The sequence below is a fragment of the Myxocyprinus asiaticus genome, chromosome 6, assembly GCF_019703515.2.
Source record: "Myxocyprinus asiaticus isolate MX2 ecotype Aquarium Trade chromosome 6, UBuf_Myxa_2, whole genome shotgun sequence".
NCBI lineage: Eukaryota > Metazoa > Chordata > Actinopteri > Cypriniformes > Catostomidae > Myxocyprinus > Myxocyprinus asiaticus.
This window is the reverse complement of record NC_059349.1, coordinates 9978687-10006554: the sequence shown is the minus strand read 5'-3', so window position 1 is coordinate 10006554 and position 27868 is coordinate 9978687. Positions and strand designations below refer to the sequence as shown.

Sequence of the window (27868 nt, the reverse complement as noted above, 5' to 3'; positions counted from 1 at the left end):
CTCAAATAAAATGGCACTATATAGCCCTCTTGTGAACAAACTCTGGTACTGCTCAGAGAACGAAAACACTGCAGTTATATATCAAAAAGACATTCAAGTACTTTATGAGTTTATTGATACAGCTGTACTATAGTAACGATAAAATAAAGATCTGATTACCTTTTACTGTCGATTTCAGAGTCTGAATCTGAAGATGATTCCCTTTTACGGTGCTTCTTTTTCTCTTTTTTCTTCTTTTTCTTCTCCTTGTTCTTCTTTTCCTTTTTGCTCTTCTTACTGCTCTCAGATCTGTGACAAATGTCAGAACTCATGTTAAAAATTATCTAAAGTCTCTAGATCTTCCACTCTTCTCAGTGATAATTTAAAATGTTAACTGTGGGCTATAAATGAGGCATTGATACCAAACACAACACAAAATGTCAATGTGAAAATCAATATGCTTTAGATTTCATTTAGACAAAAAATACAAAAACAATTATGGATCACATCTAATATCATACCTTTTATCTCCATCTTGTCTGTTGGTCTCTTCTGGCATCTTACTGGTTGTTTCTTGCGGTCCACCAGCTTTGTGATGCTGCAAAATAACAATAACTTCAAGATCTATGCTGATTTACTGTGCTTATTTTATATGAGTTTTGAGATATTAAGTGGCACATCCTCAGGATTAAATTTTGCACATACTGTAAAGACAGGTAAACCCATTTTTACTGCTTCCTTCTCTTGCTTGGAAAGTGGCACTCCTCTCTGCCCAGCCCTAATGAACATGAACAACAGAGTCTCATTATTTATTTCTGTTACATTCATACATATATTTATAAACTAGAGGTACATTTTTGAGGTAAAACTGACAAATCCTTGTCTGAAAGAAGTTTTAAATGTAAAAGTTTGAAGTTAAACGGTTATACAGACTAGATTAAAGGCCTTTTATGTCTTTGTTTACATTTGAATTTTTGACAGTTGGAGTTTGAATTAACGAGCATTCCGTTGGCCACGAACATTCCATCAATGTAAATCTTTGGGGTTTTTCTGATTTTTGACCTGCTGTCCAAAAACCGTAAGTCCGATCAGTTAGAAAAGATATAGCACAATATAGAGCGCAACAGTCTGGTTCCGGAATTAAAAGTCCCATTCATTTATACACTAGTAGCAATGTTAAGCAGATGGAATTATTCTGCCACAATTGGCTTCCTCAGTGATCAGACTGAGCATGCTCAAAAGCCTGCAAGTTCTACCTTCAAGACAAAACTTAACATTGTATGTTCTTGTTGTTTAAAATATTAAGTTGATCACACTGAAAGGCATAAATGTTGAACTACTTGTTTTTTTTTTTTTTTTAAGTAATCTTAACTTGTTCTACATTTGATAGTTCAATCAGCTTTTAAAAGAGAGTTTTCCTGACAATATGGAAGTTGGATTTATTTTACAGTGTAGCTGGTGGGTTTTTTCATGGCTTACAACTCTTTAATGAAGGATTTTATCAAAAGTCTATTGAAGAAATTAATGGGGAAAATACTATATTTAAGACTTTTTTTAAAGATTTTTTTAAGACCATCTAAAGGAAGTTTAAGTAAAAAGTTCAAAGGAACACTATGCCATTGTATTGTTCTCTAAATGTAAATGCCTAGGGAGCACAAGCACAAACTTCAAAGTTTAAAAACACAACTTAACAGATCTCCATTACTTTTTAATTAATTTTACAAACAGTAACATGATAAGGCTTTAATACCTCTGCCCCTAACCACCAGACCCATTGTATTAGCTATATTCCTCTACAACACTGCTGTTTCACTTGAATAGTGTTTAAACAACACCCCTGTTTGGTGGTACACCTCAAAGTGATCACCACCAAACATGTAAAACCAATATCTTATTCAAATACATTTTGGTCATTGTGACGAGGAGGGCGGGGCTGGGCCGTGACTATGCATGCCCAGTCCCCAATCAGGCTAATCAGCCGAGGAGAGGGATAAGTGCAACGAGATGCGGCGGTTCGAGAGAGAGAGAGAGAGCTACCTGCAGCTGCCCTGTATGCGTTTATGTTTGTGTGTCTTTGTGTTTGTTTATTAAAAACATTACTTCGATGCTTCGTCAGGTTCCCGCCTCCTCCTTTCCATTGAACCCTGTTACAGTCATTAAATCTAGAAGCTCAACAAAAGGAGCATATATGATTTTATAAATCCCTTGTCCTAGATTAGCCAATAATATATACATTTACAGAAATGTACTCACTGTGCCACTCAGCTGATATGATTCACGAACTGCAAAGAGACATGCCAAGGTTGGAGTCAGCACACAAGTGTGGATTACCTTTTGAACTATAAGTGCCGCTGTCTCCAAACTGCTCAGGTACGTTCAAGACATGATGTCAAATGCACACCAAATTTCTTATAAATCTGACAATGCATTCAAACTATACTTAACTTTTTGAATATAAATTAATATGCCAGAGAGGCAGTATGGCTGATAAGGGAAAAATTATATTTTTGGACATACATTTCAAAAGTTATGGGCAAAAATAGCCATTTTTCACATTACTTGACCCATAGGTGGCACTGTCACCAAACTTTGCATGTAACCTCAGATCATTTTCCTGTAGAAGCATACCTAGTTTCGTTCCAATAGGACAATCCTTTCCCGAGATATAGCCTCACTTCCTGTTTCATATCAACTTTGTTAAATTTGTGTTAATGTAACTTTTCAACAAAATTAAATAGCATTGCCATTGTTTAGGCACATCAGACAAAGTTTGAAGGAAAGGTAGCGAATAAACAATAAATGTCATAATCCAAGATGGCGGCCACTGTAATGGGCAGAGTTTTCATTTCCACTTCATCATCAGAATGATGAACTTTTCTAGGACAAATGGTTCAAAAGATATGCGCATCCACCTTATTTGCAACGTGGAAGTAAGCAGCGGCTGCATTTTTGGCGAATGTGAGAAAGTTCTGCTGGCGTTGACCGCAGTGTAAATAAATAGAAGGTTAGAATACCAGAATTTAGTAATATGGGCTTATAAACTATCACACAACCACAGGATGTACAGCAGAATTACTGTATGTGCCAATGTCAGATAATTTTTAACGACAGCATTTATAGTAAAAAAGTAAATCATTCACTTCTTGCTGTGTGTTGTATTGAAGAAATGGTAATAAAATCTGCTTCTTTCTTTACCGAGATCATGACGATGCAGTCTTTCTTGTCTCCATGTAAACCACCGTTCATATGTACCTGCATAACCTCCGATGATGCCTTTATTTATTTATTTCCAAAGGCGAAGTTTCATAAGTCATGCTGAATGTCTGATCTGCGTGTCTGTTTACTATACACCGCTAAGAAAGAGAGAATGCTCTCTGACAAGAACGGAGAGAATAATGCATTTATTATTTTGCCAAGTTGAAACAAGATGCAGTTTTGGTGCAAAGAAAGTTGAAGCAGCATTTTTCCAGCAGCTTTCTCCTCTCTGCTGGTTGTGTAAAGTTTGTGGAGGCGTGTCAGACATGCCCAGGACTGTCCATGTCAACGCCTGATTTCATTCATTCTGCCAGTGCAACAGTGTGTGATAAAACGATGGCAAAATGCGATAAACAGTAAAACTATATGCGCAAAAAAACAATACGTTTATGAAAATCATAATTAATAATAATAATATGTTGACATTTATTGCCAGCCTGTAATATAAAGCAGCATAATGTAGTATTTGTGTACAGCTAAAATAGCTGGAAGTTGCTTATACCCGAAGTGGTCCACATTCAAGGTTGATAATGGCGGCACCCTAGTAACGCTGAAAAATAAGGTGGATAGAGTGTCCTAGAGACCCCAAATTTGGTATGGGGGCTATTCATGCCCAGAAATCACTCTTAACTTTAAAACGACTTAAACGCAACAAGTAACCAATCCCTCGTGCAACATTTAATACCATGACCTTAAGACTTGTTGCTCCGAAATAAGACCTTTTTAAGGCCTTAATTTATGAAAGTGCAATTCATGACTTTTTAAGACTTTTTTCAGACCTGAAAAAGTGGGCGGGCACTGTTGCGCTCTATTCCAGATCAGTCTGAAGGTCTGTACCAAGTATGGTGGATGCCGCTTGAAAGCTCTAGGAGGAGTTAGTGTAAGAAATTTTGGTCTCTGTTTAGGTTTTTTTTTTTTTTTTTTACTTAACCAACTTTGTAGAATAACAGTATGTTGGCTTTGTCAAGCCAATATAAGGAAAGCAATACCTCACAGACCAGGGCTGCATATCCCAAAAGCATCGTAGAGGCCATTGGTGCCAATGGTTTCTATGATCTAATTAGGCTTATGATGCTTTGGGAAACACAGCCCAGTGCTATTTCCTATCCTGAAATAGAACAGTGACTTTATTTTAAACTTTCAGCATCACTAGTTTTACCTGGAACTTCCAAGGCCAGAGATCCTGTCCACATCCCGCTCATCTCCTTCCCCTTCTCTCCTGCATACATCTGCAAGATCCTGCCAAAAATGACAGCAGGGGAAACATATATCATAATAACCCAAATCCCCAATTGTTAATAAATGCAATTGTTGGGATGTTAACAAATGCAAACCTCTTTGGTAAGCCCGGTTGGTTGCCGTTTGATTGTTTTATGGCCCCTAAAAACAGACAAAAACAGAGAAGAAATTTGAGAATTTATGCTCATCATATTCCACACTTCACTCATATATCAATCAATCAATCATACTTACAGCGCTGCCATCATGGCCTCATGTTCTGCCTCCCGCACAGCTGCCATCTCCTGCTCTTTAGACAGCAATGCGTCACCTTTTTTATCTTTGGCATACCATGTCAAATCCTTCCCTTTCTGCCAGCGGCCAACCGGTGCCATGAGGGAATTCCCTAAAAAATTATCACAAAACCTTGGTGAATCTCATCAAACCTGTCAAGAACATATTGAGGAGAAATAAGAAATTATATTTTGCTAAAAGGAAATCAGCCCAGTTGTAAGGACCATTAAATATTTTGCATGTCAACCAGTTATGTTGAGTTACATTTAATTTATAATTCCTTATATATGTAATAAAAACTAAAAAAAAGGAAGGACATAGCTAAAACATCTTTAAAATGACATGGAAGCACAAGCTCACTCCAAAATGATGGTATTGATCTTTCGACTTCGACAGAAAAGATGTTTGAGTGACTTTGTAGATAAATGAAAGGTCAGTAAGATGTCCTGCCAATGATTAAAAAAACAAAATAAAAAAAACAAAACTTTGTTACGTCAAATGCGTAAAAATTAAGAATCCTACTATGGAGAAGGATTGCTCATGAATATTAAACAGCGTCTCCCCCGTTAGGTTCTAATAAATAACCATGAGCTACGCTCTCCCTAAAAGTAATATAAATGAGCTACGCATGCGCTTTCCAAGCAACAGACACATGACCTCATTAATATTCAAAAGCAAAGCCTTTGTCATAGTAGCGTTCGTAAATTTCCGAGTTGTGTTCAAGTCTCCTACCACTCTAGATACTTTAACTGCAAAGTTCAACACGTCTACACCTACAAAAGCCACAACTGTACACAAGAATACACAAAAGACGATGAAATGAGAGATTATACCAAGAAAGGTAAGATTATCTCTATTTACATGATAAATATGAAGGACGTTCTTTAGAAACTGAAGTCTAATGCAATGTGAACTTTAAGGACAAGGCAAACTGACGTGGACACGAAAAACATGCTGGCACAATAGATTAGCTATATATTTGAATAAATACATTTTAAAAATTCAACCATTCATTATAATTATTATCATAATATCCAAATATACATATTTACTTTCTAAACAGGTTATCTTTGTATCATTGCATAGAGTTATATTACGAATCCGCTACATGAACTGTGATATGCATATATTATAATATATAATAACATATTGAAGTATGCAAGGTGCATATCAATGTTTAGTTGAATGTAATCCTGGTTTTGCGACATTTACTCGTAGATCCCACCGTTACATTGTTTATACAGCTGCTAGCAAGAGCTGCAACAGCTAACTGGATACCCACCCAAGTAATTTTCTCTGTGTTTGTCCACTTTCACATCATCCCAGTTGAACTGGTCCTGACCCCCTCTCACCCCTCCTGATCTCGATGAGCCAAACATGACTCTTGCGCTTTTTAGACACGCTATCAGTGTCTTGAATGCGCTCAGACGCTTTTACACGCGTGTAGTAGAAGAAGCAGGCCTCAGTTGACTGCAACATCCGGGAACTGCTAGCTGTCAACAAAATGTATTTTTTTTTTTTTTTTTTTTTTTTTTGGAAACAAATATAGCGTGCGCAGCATTTAAACAGCCGCAAAAAAATATCAAAGTCCTATTCCGTACGACACGACCACAAAAAAAAAAATCCCCTTTGTCTAAATGTGAGTGCTGTATTTCCGTAGAAGAATATCTGATCGCATAATCATATGCGTTGCCAGGTTTGTCGCGGCTTCAGGAAGGGCGGGAAATGCGGATGTTCTAAAGATCTATGAAAGGCGCGCCCTGTTACGCTTGATGACGTCACTGAGGCGTCAGTAATGGCTCTCATGCGAAAATCAGTCAGCTGAGTGAGAGAGGGAGAGTTCAGGCGGAGGGAGAGCTTTTCTCCCCGTTTCAAATCACACTTTTCCCCTCCGATGTATTTGAGGTTTATTTCCCGTCTTTTTTCAGGTGAGTTTAGTTGAGCTATCGATTGAAATACAGTTGCATTCATACAAATCATCTTTATTCAGTAGAAAAGTGGTGGCGGTTTCAGGTGGAATTGCAATGTTGGTTTTGCATAATGCCTAATTGTACAGCATGCTTTATTACTGACAGCTGATTTTGATCTTTCATCACATGATGGAAAGTGAAGCTGCTGCTTTTTGTTTCTATTAAATCAGATACATGTAATACATAGTAGTACATATGTAATGCATGTGTAATAAATGGGTAATGCATGCCAGTTTTAGTGCAGTATCGATCGATTGATCGATTGTTTTTTTTGTTTTGTTTTTGTAACTGATTTAGTTTATGATTTTCTATTATAGTCCAATATATACGTATTTTCGCATTAAATATGAATGTATATACTTATATACTTTAAAATACTTTTAAAATTCAAGCATATCAATTTCATAATGAATACCGTCAAATTAAATTGAGTAATTTTTAATGTTATATAATTTAAAAAAATCTAATTGTAAGTTTTATTCATTTAATTTTGTTAAACATTGAACAATTCAATTTGATAGAATTTTGTTATGGAATTAAAATGCATAAATCTTAAAAATAATGTTTTAGGGTGTGCACAAAATGCCCCTGAAATTAAATACGGAGGGTGTGGGGGTGAACTATTTCCTCATACAAAAGTGAATTTCTTACACTAATGTGGATGTATACTGCGGAGACTGTCCACTTTTTTTGCCTAATAAGTTAGCAGAACTCAAAAAATTTGAGGTAATCAGTTACACCAATCTTATTGTGTTTTTAGTTAATAAGCTCCCAAGTTTAAGTTAACAGAACTTTAAAATATTGATTTTGCACTACACGCATGTGAATTGCTCTTAGCTTGAAATATTGAGTAAGCTAACTCATACATTTTAATGGCACTTAACTCTTTGGCTGATTTTAAAATAACTATGTAAGCTCAACTTAAATATTCCAAGTAGAAGGAACCTAGCTAGCTAGAACTAGCTAGTACAGTGAATGCTAGTTGGAAAAACTGGCTGTTTCCAATGTGCGTTCTTTTGTGTTCTTAAGTTCTCGTGGTCTAGTTCTACGTCATCATCCACTGCCGAAGTTCGATTCTAATCCTCAAGAATGCAGGAAATTACCCGGATGTGTCCTTGAAAACGAGGATGCATCATATGGTGACTTGTGGGCAAGAACTCGGTACTACGGTGGCAGACGAAGCACATTTCTTGTTTTGTTTTTTCTTCAAGAGTTTTGCGCTGTAAGCTCGCGAAAGTATGACGGCTCGTGAGAGTCGTTATACTCTGTCAACGTTTGTTGTTTTTTTTGGGGGGGGGGGGGGGGCATAATTTTAATACAGTAATAAACATTGAGAAAACAAGTGTTTACAGACTTTATTCTTTTAATGTGTCACTAGTCCTGCAAAACCTCACTGGTGTGATGATATTAATGCTGACACTGGTGTGATGATGCCAGTAGTTCTCTCACTGGATTCAAATGTGTTGTGTTGGTTAACTGCGCAACAGGAAGATCTCAAAGCTCGCAATAGATGCATTCTACGTCCTCCTGTTCTTCCGAGTTCGTTCTTACAAGGATGCTTGGCAAGACTGGTCTTAATAAGAACACAAGTCCATTCCCTGCATTCTTAGAATTGAGAAACACCCACGATGCTAAGATTAGCATAGCATTTGCAACTAAAGCAAGTAGAACAAACTTAAATTGTACCTGTCCTCAATCTATAAGCTCAAGCTCCACTATTCACCATAATGGTAACCCTCAAAAACTTTAACATAACAGAAATTCTTCTAAATAACACAGCAAAACAATAAAGGAATGTTCTGTGTTCAGTACAAGTTGAGCTCAATCAACAGCATTTGTAGCTTTTATTTTGTTTTTTTATTTTGACTCTGTAACGGGGTTATGATTGGGAAGGATGAGGCGGGAACCTGCTGAACAATCAAAATAATGTTTAATGAAAACTTAAAAGACACAAACATAAACACACACGGCAGCTGCGCGTGGCTCTCTCTCTCTCTAACTGCCGCATCCGGCTGGCCTTATCCCTCTCCTATTAGCCCGATTGGGGGCCGGCCATGTGCACTCCTGGCCCGGCCCCGTCCTCCTCCTCGTTACAGACTCGTTCCTCCTTTTCTTTAAAAAAAGCAAACATCTGGATTACAATGAGGCACTTACAATGGAAGGAAATGGGTAATTTTTGAACATTAAAATACTCACTTTTTCAAAAGTATAGCCACAACACGTAAACAATATGCATGTAAACATGATTTTAGTGTTATTAAATCACTTACTAATATTTTCTATGTAAAGTTATTGCCAATTTTACAACTTTACCAAAGTATCAACGTTACTATGACGATTTGATTAGTGACCTGGAATAATTTCTTTGTTTTAACATTTTCAAAATCCTTAAACTTTATTTACAGGTTTAATAAAATCTCCAGACTTCCAATGTGGTCTCAGATTTCTTTAACCCCCACTGTATGTCCTCTGTTAGTTGTTGCATTGACCTCATTAAACCCTGTAAAGCTAATAAGGAAACTAGCTGTCTTTACAAGTGTGGATTTTCAAGCACCAGCTAATATTGACCACATGATGGGGAATTGCTGTTTGACTTTCATTAAAATGATGGTGCAGATTTCACGTGGATTTCATTTATTTAAAGTAGGAGTTCAACTGGTTTCATTACAGGAAGCTGTTGCCTATAGCATTAGCCAATGCAATGGAAATGGTGTTGTGCAGGACACTAATTTTGAGCTCTAGATAAATGCAGACAGTTGCAAATTGATAAGCAATAGAGAAGCCTTATCTGGGAAACCTTCTCTGTCAGAATAATATGGCATGTTTTCATGTCCATTGTAAGTCTTGGTGTTTTTTTTTTTTTTTTCAGGGCGTATGCGTGCTTGGATGTCATTAAAGATGTTGTTTTGAATTATAATGTGGTCTGATATCCACTTAAAGGCTAATTATTTATGCAGTGACATAGATGTTTCCCGTTTGTTTTCATGTGTTGATTGTTTGCTTGTGTGACTATTAAAATAATTTTAAGTAACACCACAAGAAGACTCCATCTTGAGACCCTTTTGTCTATAGAGACCCAATAGAGTGTAAAGACAAATGGTGGGAGAACTGGTTTGAAAAGTCAAAGGCAGTGAGGATTGTGGCTGGTGATTTTGACAGTGAAAAGAAGTTAGGATTTCCAACCCCCGTTACCTTCAATAGCCTTCTGTCACTCTCAGCTGTGTCTGCTCGGAGATGTCGCTTCAGAGCTCACTGGAATAAGGCGCAATGCTATTTTCTAATCAAACATTCCATTTAAAGATATTTTAGGAGATTTGCTTTGTTTTCATTGGATATCCTGCATCATGATGTAGTTTAATGTAAATTAAATTAAAGACATCTTGTGTCAATAATCTGTCCATTTCCATTCAATTTCACACGGTGTTTCACTAAACGGGTGATTCTCAATCGCATTTCGTGTTGGGTAAATTGGTCAGGCAGGACATTTTATGCAAATGTTGTTCAGTGCTTTCTATGTGCAGCGGTACAGTACCATGTTTTTGATGAGACCTATTCAGACAGCCATATCTTTGCAGTGGTCCATTCGACTACTGATATGTCATCTGTTTAACCAGGCCATTCCACATCTTTCAGTGTCAAGTGCGCATCATAGATTATCTTTATTTGAATGTTGTCTTTTACCTCAAAATGAGATTTTTTTGTGATAGAACACAGTTCTAATGGCCTTTGGGAATCAGAAATATCACAAGCCAAGAAATCTTCGCTGTCATTAAAAGTATGTATGATTCTACAGGAAAGTCTTTCAAAAGCAGCCATCCATTACCAATCCTTTTTATAATTAGACTTGGCTGCTTGACTTGATTTGACGGCTTTACTTGGCTTGACAGTTTGAATTGGTTTGAGATGACTTGACTTGGCGTGGTGGCTTGACTTGGTGTGATGGTTTGGCTTGGTGTAATGGCTTGACTTGGCTTGGCTGCTTGATTTGGTGTGATGTTTGGCTTGGTGTAATGGCTTGACTTGTCTTGATGACTTGACTTGGTGTAATAGCTTGATTAGAAGTGATGTCTTAACTGGAAGCGATGACTTGACCTGATGGCACGACTTGACATGTCGGTTTGACTTGGTGCAGTGGCTTGATTTGGTGTTATGGTTTGCCTAAGTGTATTGCCTTGGTTTGGCGGCTTGACTTGGCTTAGTGGCTTGGTTCGGCTTGGTGGCTTGGTTAGGTGTAGTGATTTGACAGTGTGATGACTAGACGTGGCAACTTGACTTGTCGTAATAGCTTGATTAGAAGTGACATCTTGACTGGAAAGGATGATTTGACTGGACATGATGACTTGATGTGCCAACTTGACTTGACGTGACACTTGACTAGACAAGAAGGCTTGACTGGACACGGGGGATTGAACAGGCTCGGTGACGGCCACAGGGAACAGGACAGGCACGTCAACGGCCTCAGGGAGCTGTACAGACTCATTGACAGCCACAGGGAACTGGACAGGCTCAGGGAACTAGACGGATTCGTCGGCAGCATCAGGGAACTGGACAGGCTCGCCGGCAGCCTCGGGGGAACTGGACAGGCTCGCCGACAGCCTCGGGGGAACTGGACAGGCTCGCCGACAGCCTCGGGGGAACTGGACAGGCTCATGGAACTGGACTGACTCGTTAACAGCCACAGGGAACTGGACTGGCCTATCAACTGCCACAGGGATCCAGATGGGCGGCTCCAGGACGGGATCGAGGACAGGTGGCTCCAGGACGGGAGTGAGAACAGACTTAATGACCACAGGGAACTGGACAGACTCATCAACAGCCAAAGGGAACTGGATAGGCTGTGCAGCAACCGCTGTGGTTGAAAGCGCTGGCAGTGACTGGGGAACGACCTCTGTGGCCGTGAGTGCTGACAGAGGCAGGGGAAAGGCCTCTGTGGCCGTGAGCATTGACAGTGACATGGGAACGGCCTCTGTGGCCGTCGGCACCGGCTGTGACGGGGGAACGGCCTCCGTGGCCGTCGGCACCGGCTGTGACGGGGGAACGGCCTCCGTGGCCGTCGGCACCGGCTGTGACGGGGGAACGGCCTCCGTGGGCACCGGCTGTGACGGGGGAACGGCCTCCGTGGGCACCGGCAGTGACGGGGGAATGGCCTCCTTGGGCATAGGCAGTGACAGGAAATGCCTCCATGGCCGTGGGCACTGGCAGCAGCAGGGGAACGGCCTTTGTGTGTTAATATTGTCTATGTTTGTCTATATGACAAAAATTCTCCAAGGATCACGGCTGGAGAATTGCAGAAAGTAGCTGGGTCTTGGGGTCAAAAAGTCTCCAAAACTACAATCAGACGTCACCTACATCACCACAAGTTGTTTGGGAAGGTTTCAAGAAAAAAGCCTCTGCTCTCATCCAACAACAAACTCAAGCATCTTCAGTTTGCAAGACATTACTGGAGCTTCAAATGGGACCGGGTTCTATGGACGGATAAAACAAAAATGCTAAATAATAGCAAACACCAGAGATGGGTTTGGCGCACACAGAGAGGTAGCCATATGGAAAAGTACCCCATGCCCACGGTTAAATATGGTGGTCGATCTTTATCGTTGTGGGGCTGTTTTTATGCCAGAGGTCCTGGACATCTTGTTTGGATACATGGCATCATGGACTCTCAAATACCAACAGATAAAAAAAACAATCTAAACATGACTGCCAGAAAGTTTAAAATGGGCTGAGGTTGGATCTTCCAGCAGGACACTGATCCAAAACAACCATCAAAATCATCACAAAAATGGTTCACTGACCGCAAAAGCAAAGTTCTGCCATGGCCATCCCAGTCCCCTGACCTGAACCCCATAGAAAACCTGTGTGGTGAACTGAAGAGGAGATCCAGCGTGGACCTCGGAATGTGAAGGATCTGGAGAGATTCTGTATGGAGGAATGGTCTACGATCCCTTGCCATGTGTTCTCCAACCTCATTAGGCATAATAGGAGAAGACTCAGAGCTGTTATCTTGGCAAAGAGAGGTTGCAAAAATTATTGAATAAAAGGGTGCCAATAATTGTGGCACACGTATATTTGACAAAAATATTTGTGTTTTGTTAACTTGTTTATAATTGTTTCATATCCATTAGAGGATAGATTTTTGTGAATATTTTGAATGAAGATCAAAAGGATAAACAGTGAAGACATTCTCAGACGAAGGATGCTCAGACAAAGGAGGATACAACCCAATTGTTAGTACTGAAGAGCCGTCGGGAAATGTTATCCCAGTCGGCTCATTATAATCCGATTGCGGGTCACTTAGGGCAGGGAAAAATACTAGACAGTCTGATGACCTGTTTCTATTGGCCAGGCGTTCGTGAGGATGTTCCTAGCTGTTGTGGCATGCCGTGAATGTCAGTTGGTGAATCCCACAGCAACCCCAAAAGCGCCATTGCACCCCCTCCCGTTAATCGAGGTCCCCTTCAAAGAATTGGCATGGACCTCGTTGGGCCATTAGAGCGGACGGCATGCAGGCATTGCTTTGTGTTGGTTCTGGTGGAATATGCAATGTGACATCTGGAAGCAGTGCCTCTGCGCAACATCTCAGCATGTAGTGTTGCGGAGGCACTCTTCTGAATAATCTACCGAGTGGGGATTCTGAAAGAAATCCTTACTGATCAGGGCACGCGAATTGTACACATTTTTGGGGATTAAATCAATTCGGACCAGCGTGTACCACCCCCAAACGAACGGCTTGGTCGAGTGATTAATCAGACACTAAAGAATATGATTCATAAGTTCGTGCACATTGATGACGGTGGTTCCGGAGAGGGAGGAGCTTGGACCGGAGGTGAACTTAAAAGCCACCGATCAAGTCACCCCGGTCACTTGTGGAGACCACCTCTCAACGTCACAAGTCACGGAGGTTGCCAGGTTTCAAGGAGAATTCTACGACATGTTCTCGCCTCTTCCTGGTCATACGAATCTCATAGAGTACTATATCGAAACCACTCAAGGGGTTGTGGTACGCAGTCGTCCCTACTGATTTCCTGAACACAAAACAAAAAGTGGTTTGGGAAGAATTAATGGCCATGCTAGATATGAGGGTAATAGAAGAATCCCACAGTGACTGGGCCAGCCCGGTTTTGCTGATTCCGAAGAGTGATGGCTCGGTCTGGTTTGTGTGGATTATAAAAAAATTCAATGCAGTGTCTAAAGTTGATGCATACCCAATGCCTTGGATTGATGAACTACTCAAGCAGTTAGGCGTGGCTCGCTTTTATTCGACACTGGATTTGACAAAGGGATATTGGCAGATCCCCTTAACTCCCATATCATGTGAAAATTTTTTATTTTCCACACCGTTTGGCTTACACCAATTTGTCGTCCTTTCGGTTTGTTCGGGGCCCCAGCTACATTTCAACGGCTCATGGACGAATCCTCAGACCGTACGCCACTTACACCGCTGCCTATCTGGACGATATCTTTATTTACGGTAATGACTGGCAGCGGCACCTGCAGCATCTGAGGGCTGTCCTGAAGTCATTGAGATGGGCGGGACTCACAGCAAACCCTAAGAAGTGTGCAATTGGATGGGTGGAATTATGGTATCTGGGTTTCTACTTGGGTCATGGACAGGTGTGGCCCCAAATTGAGAAGACCGCAGCGATTCCAGCCTGCCCGAGACCTAAGACCAAAAACGAGGTGAGAGTTCCTGGGGCTGGCTGGCTATTATCGTAGGTTTGTGCCTAACTATTCGACCGTCACCAGCCCGCTGACTGATCTTACTAAAAAGGGGGCACCAGATCTGGTCCAGTGGACGGAGCCGTGTCAGCAGGTGTTCACGCAGGTGAAAGCTGCACTTTGCGGCAGGCCGTTATTGCACTCTCCCTTTTATCTTGCAGACAGACGCATCGGACAGGGAGTTGATAGCGGTACTGTCCCAGATGGTGGAGGGGGAGGAGCGCCCCGTGCTGTACTTTAGTCACAAACTCTCACCGAGGGAGACTAAATACAGCATGATAGAGGAGGAGTGTTTGGCCATCAAGTGGGCAGTCCTCACCCTCCGGTACTATCTGTTGGGGCATGCTTTCACCCGCTGTTCAGACCATGCCCTGCTCCAGTGGCTCGATCGCATGAAGTATACCACACGCAGAACACCCGTTGGTATAAAGCTCTCCAACCTTTTAAATTTGTGTTGGTCAACAGGCTGGGGCGCAGATGGCTGTGGCAGATATTATTCTCTAGAAATTGGGGGAAGTAAGTCACAGGCCGGATGGTTCCCCGGCCTGAGTCGGGCGACGGGGGTATGTGGTGATGGGGGAGTGGCCGAGAGACATCTGTGGAGAGTGAGGTCACGAGAGGAAGAACTGTAAGGATTGACACCTGTGGGAAATTATCTCTAACAGCTGTTTGTGTTTGCAGTGAGAGCTGAGAAGGATAAAAGCGCAGTCCAGACCACTGAAGGGGAGAGAGAGCGACACAAGTGAACTGTGTGTGTGTTGAATGTTCGGCTGAAAAGCCAGTAGTGTGTGTGTAAAACGGAGAAAGTGTGGGAAATAATTGTTTATCCGGCCCCTGTTTCCTCCTCCAACGAGAGAGCTTCACAGTGTTGCCTTATTTACACTAGCTTAGCTTAGTTTAGTATTTAGTTTATCATTTGTAGGCCTACTTGTGGTTTGAATAATAATGACATTAATTATATATATAATTTTTTTTTTTTTTTTTTTTTTTTAAAGTATGTACAGTTAAATTGCACTTTTGTCTCAATTTAGAGCTAGAATTAGCCTAATACTTGAATGATGCCACTTTGAGTTGTGTTTGAAATGATTGGGTGAATATTCAGTCAATTATTCCATCATGGAAAATATCCTAATTTACAAACATTGCTACTCACAACACAACTGTTGTGTTATTGAAACAGGTGTGTCTCTTAGTGCTGAGTTGCTATTGCTGTTTGGATGCCATGGTAATGTCTTGTGAAAAGAGGGCTGGGCTGTTGGACGGGTTTGGCGTCCAGCAAGTTTATCAGAGCAGATTATCAATACGTACACACACCCTCATGTTCAGATCATTTTGAGTGCCGTGCATGTTTATTTGTTTCATTGATGCACTCCCAAGTGACGAGTTAATACTTGAGCAAGGTAAGTAAGCTATACAGAGTGCTTTTTGAATGTAATAGATTTTTAAATATTATTTAAATATGTAAATCTATGTAGCTATTCCCTACAAAACAAAAATACCTTTTGGAGAGTGAATTTTTTGTATGGAAGAGACACTAATCTTCAGTCATGATAAATGTCTGACTTGTAAGTATAAATGTAAGCTAATAGACCTGTTGCCGTCTAGTGTGTCATTATAATAATCAAACAACCAGAACAAGAAAACGAGAAAATACTCACTGCTCTTGACTGGGTAACTTTTTAGTAGCTTTAAAAAGTGTTAATGTATTCTAATCATACAGTGAAGAACAGTAGTAGTTTTATGTTGCATTTCATTCTGAATATTTAGTTGAATACTTGATGGCTTACTGCTGTTACAAACGTTTAAAGCTGTTAAGAAAGCACTGAATTTTCTTCATTTGTATTTTTAATCTATTTCTATTCATTGTTGTTTCTTATTGTTATTTTATTACTGACTGTTTACTAGTCTAGAATAATCACTTAAGAACTGGAAGCCATTCTTCCATAATTAACATTTTAGTTAGTGTTATTATTTGTTGTGCTATTAAAGCTGGTATTGAGAATCATCACATTTCACTAGCGACTACTGAAATTTTGGTATTGTGATTAGGGATGCACCGATACCACTTTTTCTCTTCCGATTCTGATATCGGAAATCTCAGTATTGGCCGATCCCGATCTGATACCAGTGTTGTTTTTTTGCGTAGTCAGTTTAGAATATCTTTACATTATTGTGTGGAAATAATTGGGTGTACTCTTTAATATGTAAAGAAACACAAACCTCTAACTACACATTATTTCAGTATAAATGTATAGCTTATTAAGAAACACTTTATTGTTAACTAGTGTACTGGATAATGTAGCAGCAAAATTAACAGTAATTCCAGTATAAGTCATCAGTAGAAAAGAAACCTTTTTTTTTTTTTTTCTTTCTTTCAACTTGTATCTGGACTTTAAAGGATTCAGATCTCTTTTTTTGTTCAATTTAGTTGTAGACATCAGCTCACTTTTCATTCACACAGTTATTTTTTGGAACCCATTCAACTTAAATATTATAATTTGTAAACAAATGATAATAATAATAATATATTATAATAGTAATATATCTCAATCGTGCACCTTTTGTCACGAATCCACCAGTTTCTCTCTCTTTCTTCCTCACTGCCATCAGAACTCACTCGCCCCTGAGTTCTGATTACACGCACCTGCATATCATTAGTGGCTAATCAAGGACTGCATATATACCCAGCTTTCACACACACGCTTTGTCTGTTCTCATCGATAGTATCTCTGAGACAACACACCTTTCTACTATGTCAAACATACCGTTGTCGTCATTATTGCCTGCAGGTATCATAAGACTGTTGTGAGTTATCTGATCATCGTGTCTATACCCTGTCTGGATATTACTCACCTGCTGTTTGCCACTCTGCTCAACTGGATTTACTCACAATGTTTACATCACTGTTTCAATCATCTGTTCAATAAACCCTGCTACTGAGTTCATATCTCTGCCTCCGTGAGCCTCTCCATGACACCTTAAACTTTTAAACCCTCACGCTTTTATTTTGACATTCTGAACTCTCCAGGAAGTCCTGTATTTGTCTGTCTGTAGGCATGTTCACAGTAGTTTAATTTGCTTCTTATTTGAATTCTGGAAAAAAAAAAAAAAAAAAAGCATTCAAGTGAACCGAAGTATTGAGCATCTACATCTGAGATGTTGTTCGTGAGTAGCGCTCAAATATTGTGCACAGCATGTGTGTGTAAACAGCAGTGCCATTCAATAACGCGCTGGAGCTGCACGTGCATTTTATATATTTACTTATTAAACGCAGCCTTTTGTGATTCACAGAGCTATCATATGTTTTCAAGTGGCATTGAATAAAATGCACGAGTTATATGAACTACTTTAATTGTGTTTTTATGGTTATTTTATATAATTTTTTGAGCTTGACAGTAACGAACATGACTACCACACAGTAACGGATTTGGATCGGGCTCGTCGGACCGATACCCGATCCGTTTAAAAACGTCAGCATCGAAGCCGATACCGATCCAGGTATCGGATCGTGCATCCCTAATTGTGATAATGTATAGTCTTTATTGTACATGGTAGATCTTACTGCAATAACATGATGAAAAAGTAGATCTCATTCCATAGAAGTGCGAGCACCCCTGCTGTAAATGTTGGCGATGGAGACTTTTCTTTATTTGACTACCATACGTGACATAAAATAATTATCATATGACAATAGCCACCTCCCCTACAGTGCAGTTTACATTTCAAGTTCAAGAAAATCCAATGTTGAAAAGATGTTTAAAAAAAATTAAAAAGTTAAATAAATGCATGATGTTTCCAAAGTCGATGAGTAATCATGTTAAATAATCGTGATCTCAATATTGACCAAAATAATTGTGATTATGATTTTTGCCATAATCGAGCAGCCATAGCTTGAGTACAATAGGACCTTCTTGCCATTTTTCCTTTTCCACTTTCACTGTGGTCATTAAACTGTCCTCAGAGGATCGTCTCCAATTAGTGCGCTTCTTAACTCATTATCTCAGTCAGAGCTAACAAGCTGTTGTGCTGCAGTATTCCTAATGGAACATGCTAAGATTAGCTCAGCACTTTCATGGTTTTAAGTGTTAAAGTTGACTTCAGTCTTACTGACTTTTGTCAGTAAGAATTGGTTAGACATAAGTGTAGCCTCTACTTCCTGTTCTTTTAGAATGAAAAACATTTGAAAGTTTCCTTTTAAAGTTTGTAATGATCATTCAAAGCTCAGATCCTTAGACTTGAACAACAAGACAGTGGTTTCATTGTTGTTTAGCCTGAGTCATCCTTAAATGACAGTGACTTAAATGTGAAAGTTAATGCTGAAAGTAAATGTGAAGGTTTTGGATGTTGTCATGCAAAAATGCATATGCTAGTTATTTTACTTCTTGAGCAAGTGAGGACCGGAGTACAGGTTGTGTTCTCACTTAAGCAAACTGTGCCACAGTTCCATTGCAACTGAACTCAGACCACCTCCTACAGGTAGTCCTGGGTCCGGTACCACGGTTTGCTCCCCCTGTTTGAAAAACAGCTTTCATATTACCAATTTTTCATGCAAACAGTACTTTGGTTTGGACTAAACTGCCAGTGTGAAAGGTCCCCAAGTAATTCAACAAACTCTATCTTTGTCTCTGTTGTGACTAGCGATGGCTGGACCGAGGCCGGTGGTCATGACTGGACCCTCTGGGGCTGGGAAAAGCACACTGCTCAAGAAACTGCTTAAGGAGTTTGATGGTGTATTTGGCTTCAGTGTTTCCCGTAAGTCAGATAATGAATCTGTAAATTCCATACAATTTCCATCCCTAGTGTTTCTAGTCTTATCATGAGTCAGATTATACCAATCATTGAAAACCAAGAAAAATAGCAAAAAATCATCCATCAGTAGCCAAGTTTCTAAATAAATGTTCATCTGACCCAGAATTGTCTCGTTACCAGATACAACACGAAGCCCCCGTCCAGGAGAGGAGAATGGTAAAGGTAAGACTGTGATCTAGAAGTGAACTAAAAAGATTTTCTTCATTGTCCTTATAAGACACAACCCAGTAAGCACAAAACATTTTCACAACGTTGCAGTTAGGTTACATCACAGAATAATGTAAAAATATTGTAGAAACCACACCTAAATATAATAAAATAGTGTAACAAACACATAATGTGCAGTTTATCTACCTTTAGCCTCAAAACATCATTATAGCATTTTATAGCAATGAAAAGACACGTAAATTGCAACGTTTGTAAAACATTTTGTTGTGGTTAAAAAAAAAAAAATCATGTATTGTCAACATGAAAACGGCCTTTGTGTTGCTTGTATACCTTTTTGAGAGTTAGCAAATTTATTGTGATAGCCTTTAGCTTAGCTTGGTTGCATAAAGTTATAAATTACACTAACAAAAAAGTTTATAAGTGTACTATATTTTATATTTAGTGTGCTGTACTACTACTAGATCTATTCTCCACAGTTGTTGTGTTTTATAAAAAATGCCTGTAACAAACTTTATTAGATAAACAATCAGCTATTGCAGGGCAATGAGAGAAAAAAACACGGAATAATGTTTTTTGTGTCCCAAAGTGGCCGCTGCGTCCATGCGCACCGCCATCTTGCTGAACTTGTACTTCATATGCACATGGATTAGCACAGCAGAAGAAGACTTTGTCCATAAAAAGGTGGTTAGCAGCTTAATGGAGCTCTGCATTTTGTAATATTATACACATTGATGGCCCATAAATGTACATAAACAAAATTGCTTATAAATGTGTTGACTGTAATCAACTGCATTAAAAAAATTTGTTGTCGTTTTTTAACTGATAACAATGACAAAATAATATATTACTCAAACTCTAATCTCAGATTGTGACTTCGGCTACGTTCACATTAATCTGGAAACTTTTGAAAACAGCATTTTTGTTTTCGAAACGCTCTCCGTCCACACTGCTGTTTTCAAGAGTTTTCCAAAAATTGCTTGTCCACACTGAAACGAATGATGTGAAAAATCGCCGTTCCATGTACGGTCTGAAACGCAATTGTCCTCGTGTTCCATCACCAGATAAATTCTGAGTAAACTTCCCGTCGCCTTTAAAGGAATGCAATGTGTAGGTTGTACAAAGTGAATATCAGGCACAACATCGCCTCTACAACTGCCATCTTGATTGTATTGGGTTGAATGGATCACATGACTGCATCGCATACATCAAATACATCATCGTTTTCGCTGTCCACACTACAATGCGAAGATAGCATTTTCAAATATATCCACTTGGTAGAGCATTTTGGAAAAGCTCAGTTTTTGGTGTCTCAGTGTGGATTGAAGGCCAAAACAGAAGTTTTCAAATGAAAACTTATTAGTGTGGATGTGGCCTTATGTTTAAATCTTATTTTTATTTATTTAATTTTTTAATTTATTTTTTTTCTCCCCTTTTCTCCCCAATTTGGAATTCCCAATGCACTCTTAAATCCTCGTGGTGGTGTAGTGACTCTCCTCAATCCGGGTGTCGGAGGACGAATCTCAGTTCCCTCCGTGTCTGAGACCGTCAATCCGCACCTTTCATCACGTGGCTTGTTGAGCATGTTACCACGGAGACATAGCACATGTGGAGGCTTCACGCTATTCTCCGCAGCATCCACGCACAACTCACCACGTGCCCCATCGAGAGCGAGAACCACATTATAACGACCACGAGGTGGTTACCCCATGTGACTACCCTCCCTAACAACTGGGCCAATTTGGTTGCTTGGGAGACCTGGTTGGAGTCACTCAGCACGCCCTGGATTCGAACTCGTGACTGTCAGTAGATCTGGGTGGTAGTCAGAGTCTTTACTCGCTGAGCTACCCAGGCCCCCTCATATTTAATTTTTTTATTTTTTTCAGATTATCATTACGTGACCAGAGAAGTTATGCAGGCAGCCATAGCAAATGGGGAATTTATTGAAAATGCTGAATTTTCTGGGAACATGTATGGAACGAGGTATAGTCCACCTTGCAAAATGATTTATGTTTGTATATGAAGGGACAGCACTGAATGCAAAGTACTTCTTTTGACCACCAGTATAATTTATCTTAAAGGAATAGTTCACCCAAGAATGAAAATTTGCTGATAATTTACTGACCCTCAGGCCATCCAAGATGTATCTGAGTTTCTTTCTTCATCAAAACAGAATTTAAGATTTTTAGGATTTCATTTCAGGCCTCCTCCTCTAAACAATGCAAATGAATGTACTCCATTTTTTGACGGTCCAAAATGCATATTTAGGGTGCATCAAAATAATCCACATGACTCCAGTCGATAAATAAAGTTCTTCTGAACGCAAACGATTGATTATTTTGAGAAACAATACTTATCTACTTTTTAACTACATATGTTCGCCTCCATACATCTCTGTGACGCACGCTCATGAGAGGGATGACGTAAGCTCGTTGGTAAGGTCACGCATCACGTGGAGGAGGCAGAAAGTGCGTCATTGTTTACAAGAGAAACTTGCACAGACCACAGACCACAGACTAAGCGCTGTTCACAAACCAAAACAGTCCAAAACAATTTCAGAACAATATAATAAAAAATAATAATAATAATTTCCAAATAATAATAAAAAAAAAAACAAAAACAATGTAAACAATGATGCGCTTCCTGACTCCTCCTCCAAGTGATGCGTGACCTTACCAACGAGCTTACGTCATTTCTCTCGTGAGCGCGCGTCACAGAGATGTACGGACGCAAACATTTGTAGTTAAAAAGTATATAAGTATTGTTTTGTTTCTCAAAATAATCAATCGTTTGCGTTCAGAAGAACTTTATTTATCGACTGGAGTCATGTGGATTATTTTGATGCACCCTAAATATGCATTTTGGACCGTCAAAAAATGGAGTACATTCATTTGCATTGTTTAGAGGAGGAGGCCTGAAATGAAATCCTAAAAATCTTAAATTCTGTTTTGATGAAGAAAGAAACTCGGATTCATCTTGGACGGCTTGAGGGTGAGAAAATTATCAGCAATTTTTCATTTTTGGGTGAACTATTCCTTTAAGTTTGTTTTAATATTGAATGTCTTGTTGAATGTTACTGTTTTCTTTTTTTAAAGGGATTGTTCGACCAAAAATTAAAATTCTGATGTCATTTATTCACCCTCAAATCATTCCAAACCCATTAGTAACAACCTAACATAATCTTTGTCTCTTTCACAGTAAAGCAGCTGTACAGGCTGTTCAGGCCAAGAATTTGATTTGTATTTTGGACATTGACATGCAGGGCGTGCAGAACATCAAGAGAACAGATCTTAACCCAATCTATGTGTCCATCCAGCCTCCATCAATGGACATCCTGGTAGGAAGTGCTCTGAAATTTTTGTGAAAATGTCCTCTTTCTCAGGTGTTGATACTGGGGTTTTTTGTTGTATTTCTCTCTTTAATTAAACTTTAATCTACCTCGTGTTTTGTTTTTTGTTTTTTCTCCAGGAAAAAAGATTAAGAGACAGAAAAACTGAGTCTGAGGAGAGTCTACAAAAGCGTTTACATGCAGCAAAAGTTGACATGGAAATAAGTAAGTGTTATTACCCTAGTGTTCCCATTGTCATCAAAAACCTGAAAATATAAGGAAATTGTAAAATTGTGATTTCCAATGGAAAACTCTTGAGTCACATTTCTATAGTGAATATACTATGCATTCTAGTTATAATTGGCTTTGAAGTATTTTATATGCTAGAAATTGCTTTTTTCTCATTTATAAAAAAAAAAAAAAAACTTAAACAGTACAGTAAACACGAACAACTAGACAAGTCATAGAAATTCACTGGTCAAAAAGTGTGTAACCCTGCACTGAAAAATGGGAAAATGCAGGTTGTCTAATTTAGAGGTCAACCGTTAGTGGATTTTGCCAATACCGATAACCAAGGTGGTGGAAAATGCAGATAACTGATTAATCTCCCGATAGTGTTTTTGTTTTTTCGATTTATAGAATGATGAAACTTATCTTAGTCTTTCCTTACTATGACGGGCGAAATGAATGAACTTCCAAAAGTAGTTTAGTGTGCAACAAACATCCAAATAATAACCAGAAAAATTAAGATTTAAGGTGCTGTACTTTTAACTGGCCAAAAAAAAAGTCGCCGTTTGGATTTAAATAAGCAGATACTTAAGAGCCTATGATTGGATCATTATTGCAGTGATTAATATATTTCAGCTGGCAACAATTCTTTTATCCATAACTGATGCAGTATGTAGCTTCTTATTTCTTAAACAACTATGTCGAAAGATGTGTCCCGTGGTCGTGGAAAAGATGTTAATGTGTTTCAGAAGGGGCAAATTACTGGCCTGCATCAAGCAAAGTGGTGATACGTCAGCTTCACAGAAGATATGTGGTCAGAAAAAAATCTTGAATGATCGTGATTGGAGATCACTAAAACGCTTGGTAGAACATACGGCTATGTTTAATAGTGAAAGTAAATGCATTTTCACACTCACAATGCGTCGAGAACTTACAGGATTGGGACTAAACAGCTGTGTGGCCACAAGAAAGACATTTGTTAGTGAGGCTAATCGGAAAAAAACGACTTCAATTTTCTAGGGAGCATAAAGATTGGACTGTGAAGCAATGGAAAAAGGTCATGTGGTCTGATGAGTCCAGATTTACCCTATTCCAAAGCGATGGGCGCGTCAGGGTAAGAAGGGAAGCGCATGTAGCGATACACCCGTCATGCATAGTGCCCAATGTACAAGCATCTGGAGGCAGAGTTATGATCTGGGGTTGCTTCAGTTGGTCAGGTCTAGGCTCAGCAACGTTATCTGGCAATAAAATCAGTTGACTACCTGAATGTACTGAATGACCAGGTTATCCCATCAATGGGTTTTTTCTTCCATGATGGCGCAGGCATATTCTAGGATGACAATGCCAAGATTCATCAGGCTCAGATTGTGAAAGAGTGGTTCAGGGAGCACGAGGAATCATTTTCACACATGAATTGGTCACCACAGTGCTGACCGTAACCTCATTGAAAGTCTTCTTTGGGATGTGCTGGAGAAGACTTCACAGAGTGGTTCAACTCTCCCGTCATCAATACAAGATCTCGGCCAAAAATAAATGCAAATCTGGACGGAAATAAATGTTGTGACGTTGCATAAGGTTGTCGAAACAATGCCACGACGAATGCGCACCATAATCAAAGCTAATCAATATATATATATATATATTTGGCGACCAACTATTGGGAAATTTCTGCCGATAACTGATAGTTCCATAAAGCAACTATCGGCACCGATTAATTGGTAAAACCGATATAACAGTCTACCTCTAGTCTGATTTACTAAATCATATTATTTGTGATCTACACAACAAAATAGTGTTTCTCTTCTAAACTTGGATTATATGCTTTCGATTAATGTAGTGCTCTAAAATGTGCACTTTACTAGATTGGTCAGGGAATTTGTAGTTCCCAGTTTGCTTTGCATGGGACTTTATTTTATGCATTTTTGAGCAAGATGAGAAAAGCGGGAAACTTAGTAGTGTTTAATGTTGTTATTTTGGGACTTACAACCACTTCTGGGTTACCATTGTGGTGAAGAGTGGAGCTTTTGCTTAGGTTGAGGACGGATACACTATCAACATGCTTTGTTGCTTTACTACATAAAGGAATTAAGGAGCAGTTACTAACTAGCATTTATCATGCTAATATATGCTATTGCTATAGCTTAAAGTTAGCTAACTAGCATAACCTTGTAAATGTGTAAAACTGAAGAAATGAATCATGTTAGGGCACATAAATCACTTCAAGGCTACTGAATTTGGTCATTTAATAAAAACTTTATTCCATTATGTTGAAATTACATGAACAAATAGTTTTTTGACAAAGAATTGATGAACTAAACCAAGAGGAAAAATATGTTGATGTAACTTAATTGATTCATGTGGAACCGATGTACATGATTAAATCATGTAAATTCAAAGCAATTTTTTTTTCAATGTATAATATGTTTTAATGAAGTGCTCTTTGATAATAAGATAGCACACTTACTAATGGTTATATCCATATTTCAGGCAAAGAGCCGGGTTTATTTGATTTGGTCATCATTAATGATGATCTTGACATGGCTTACGGCAAATTAAAAGATGCTCTTCTTGAGGTAATTTTTCTATCTAAATGTTCATCACTTAGTCCTAATAGCAATTTAATTAATTTCTTTTTTAAGATATCATCTAATTTTCTCTGTGACATCTTCAAACATTCAATCAGCATTAAGTTCTGTTTGGTTTCTCTTCCTCAAACAGGAAATCCAGAAGGTCAAAGACACCAACAAGGCTTAGATGAAAACCTACATGCTAACCACAGCAACCTCTCCATTCACTTCCGTCACTATCATAGTTTTCAGATCAGCACATTCCACCCAGGGAAGATTTAATTAACTCCAACAGCAGCAGAATGTAAAATGCATTCACTTATTTAAAGGTACAGGCTAATGTTAAATTCCATGTTGAATAGAAAATAGCTGAATGGCTGAAATGACTCAAGTCTTTCTTTGAAACAGGTTTGTGTTTTGACATTTTTTTTATTGAAGGACGAGACAATGCACAGTTCAAATTGCAGACTTGAGATGTCTATCATTTTGATTAATTTATTTTATACGTTTTTCCACGCTGATTATGTTTTATGGTAACCTGTCATAGTTACTGCTGCATACACATGAATAAGCAGTTTTCTATTCACAATATTTACAAAATTCAGAGCATTATACCTGTGCTTATAAGTCGTGCAAAGGTTGTTTTTTTCTTAACTAATAACTCATTCTTTATTAATGGTAATGGTTGTGTCCCTTTTGCTTTGCATAATTGTGTATCACATGCATATTACATCCAACTTTGTTCATATTTAAGTGAATAATTGTCCATAATTATAACTTGTACCTTGTTTACCAGCTCTGAGAGTTTTATAAAGAGTTAAATGCTAATGTAGGCATTGTTTTTTGTATAGGGCATCTTATAAACACAGCCATAATTCGTGTAGCACCATAGTAAGTCTTAAGAAACATTATGTTGAGATGTGTGCTGTTATGTACATATGGAAAGCTTTTAGTCTCATATGGTCGATGCTGGCTTGTTTGCTGCGCTTTCATAGATTTTCAGATGCATCAAGTCTTTCTAATGAGTCTAATGTCTGAATTAAATGTGTACTTAAAATAGTTTGGAAACCAAAATGTACAACCTTTTAAAAACATAGTTTGTATAGAGTGGATCCCACTTGTGGAGGTCACATTTCAACTCTAAATCAAACAATATTTTCTTTTAAAAAAATATAATTTAATTTTGGTTTGATTTGGGGGTCAAATATGATTTTATTTTAATTTTTTTTATTGTTATTATTAATTTATTGTATTTTTTAACAAACTACAAAACACTGACAGTTCTATTTGCCCAAATGTGTCCTTGTGAATTTGTTACACACTTCTGTTTATTACAAAACTATACATTTATTATAATAAAAGTGCCTGATGCTGAAAAACAGACCTAGTTATAGATCATAAAAGATCTTTAATTTGATCAAATAGGCATCAATGATCAAATCACTGTATCTTTTGCCATGTATGGCAAAATCTCACTGTCCACCTAATTTATTAATGTATGGATTGACTTTAAAATGTGTTTTTGTATCTAACTAGCACATACACACTGTGGCTGAAGTTGAGCAGAAGTGAGGTTGCCATCTCCTTCAAGTTTTAGTTTCTCTCAAACCTTGAAGTACTGTGTACATTACCCATCAGTTGCGTTACAATTTGTTCAGGGAGCATAATTATGATGTAATATGTAAATTTTGATGTATAGACAAAAATTAAAAAGTTTATCAAAATGGAATAAAGGTTTTCATAAAATGGCCAAATTTAAGTAAAACAAATTACCTGAAGCCAGCTGTTTTTGAATTCCATAATGATCCGTGTATGTGTTGTCAATCAAATTCTAATGATGTAATTATTGCACATTACACTACAAGTGTGCATCGATTAATTTTTACAGCTAAAGATGTCTAGTTTTGTGTTTGGCTTGAAAGTAAGACTTCTCTAGGGTTTGTTACTTCTGTATAAAACTGCAGAACTTTATCTCAGTTTCATCTCATTCCTTTGTGCATCTACAAACAATTCCTTAAGCTGTGTTAGAGAGAAACCTGTCAAACATTTTGTGGTATATATGAAATCTGTTTGAGAAATGCATTTCTAAACATTGTTTTAATTTTTATTCTAGAACTACTAATATGTACCGTGTAAGTGTAATAAAACTACACTATTACATTGATGTGTTGATGTTATTATTTCTCAATTCAAATTCATATTGTGTAATTGAAATTGGCTGTTGATGAATGACACAAAGTACTTTTGTTACATGGTTTGTTCATAACCATTAAGTACAATATATTTTGCCAGAGTTATGACCAGAAAAATCAGAAAATTCAAAGCTGATTTAAAAGACT

General features: G+C 38.4%; 2 protein-coding genes across 4 annotated transcripts in view; one reads left to right on the top strand and one right to left on the bottom strand.

Moving 5' to 3' along the window:
* The window catches only part of c6h1orf35 (chromosome 6 C1orf35 homolog), a 9481-nt gene extending 3099 nt beyond the window's left edge, over positions 1–6382 (bottom strand). Inside the window, exons 1-7 of the mRNA XM_051699576.1 lie at positions 6029–6382; positions 4708–4858; positions 4569–4614; positions 4394–4473; positions 685–757; positions 501–577; positions 160–288 (exon numbers count right to left, since the gene is read on the bottom strand). Coding sequence (XP_051555536.1) covers positions 160–288; positions 501–577; positions 685–757; positions 4394–4473; positions 4569–4614; positions 4708–4858; positions 6029–6125 — 653 coding nt within the window. The 5' untranslated portion in view covers positions 6126–6382. The remainder of the gene's footprint in view (positions 1–159; positions 289–500; positions 578–684; positions 758–4393; positions 4474–4568; positions 4615–4707; positions 4859–6028) is intronic.
* On the top strand, positions 5428–27689 carry guk1a (guanylate kinase 1a). 3 transcript variants are annotated; one of them, XM_051699582.1, is made up of 8 exons: positions 5428–5587; positions 19071–19184; positions 19362–19403; positions 21293–21389; positions 22605–22743; positions 22875–22959; positions 25450–25535; positions 25681–27689. In XM_051699582.1, exons 1-8 carry the CDS (start codon positions 5566–5568, stop codon positions 25714–25716), a joined length of 621 nt encoding a protein of 206 aa, XP_051555542.1. In that variant the 5' UTR covers positions 5428–5565; the 3' UTR covers positions 25717–27689. The 3 variants fall into 3 exon arrangements, with proteins under 3 accessions (XP_051555542.1, XP_051555541.1, XP_051555539.1); XM_051699581.1 differs by lacking the exon at positions 5428–5587 and adding an exon at positions 6536–6674; XM_051699579.1 differs by lacking the exon at positions 5428–5587 and adding an exon at positions 15743–15832.
* The last annotated feature ends 179 nt before the right edge of the window (positions 27690–27868 follow it).

What these genes read in the sequence shown, in the direction of transcription:
- guk1a (XM_051699579.1), top strand. Translation starts at nt 15,778, where the DNA reads ATGTTTATTTGTTTCATTGATGCACTCCCAAGTGACGAGTTAATACTT. An exon ending in CTCCATCAATGGACATCCTG is followed by an intron (nt 22,744 to 22,874) that starts GTAGGAAGTGCT and finishes TTTTTTCTCCAG; the next exon opens with GAAAAAAGATTAAGAGACAG. An exon ending in AAAAGTTGACATGGAAATAA is followed by an intron (nt 22,960 to 25,449) that starts GTAAGTGTTATT and finishes TCCATATTTCAG; the next exon opens with GCAAAGAGCCGGGTTTATTT.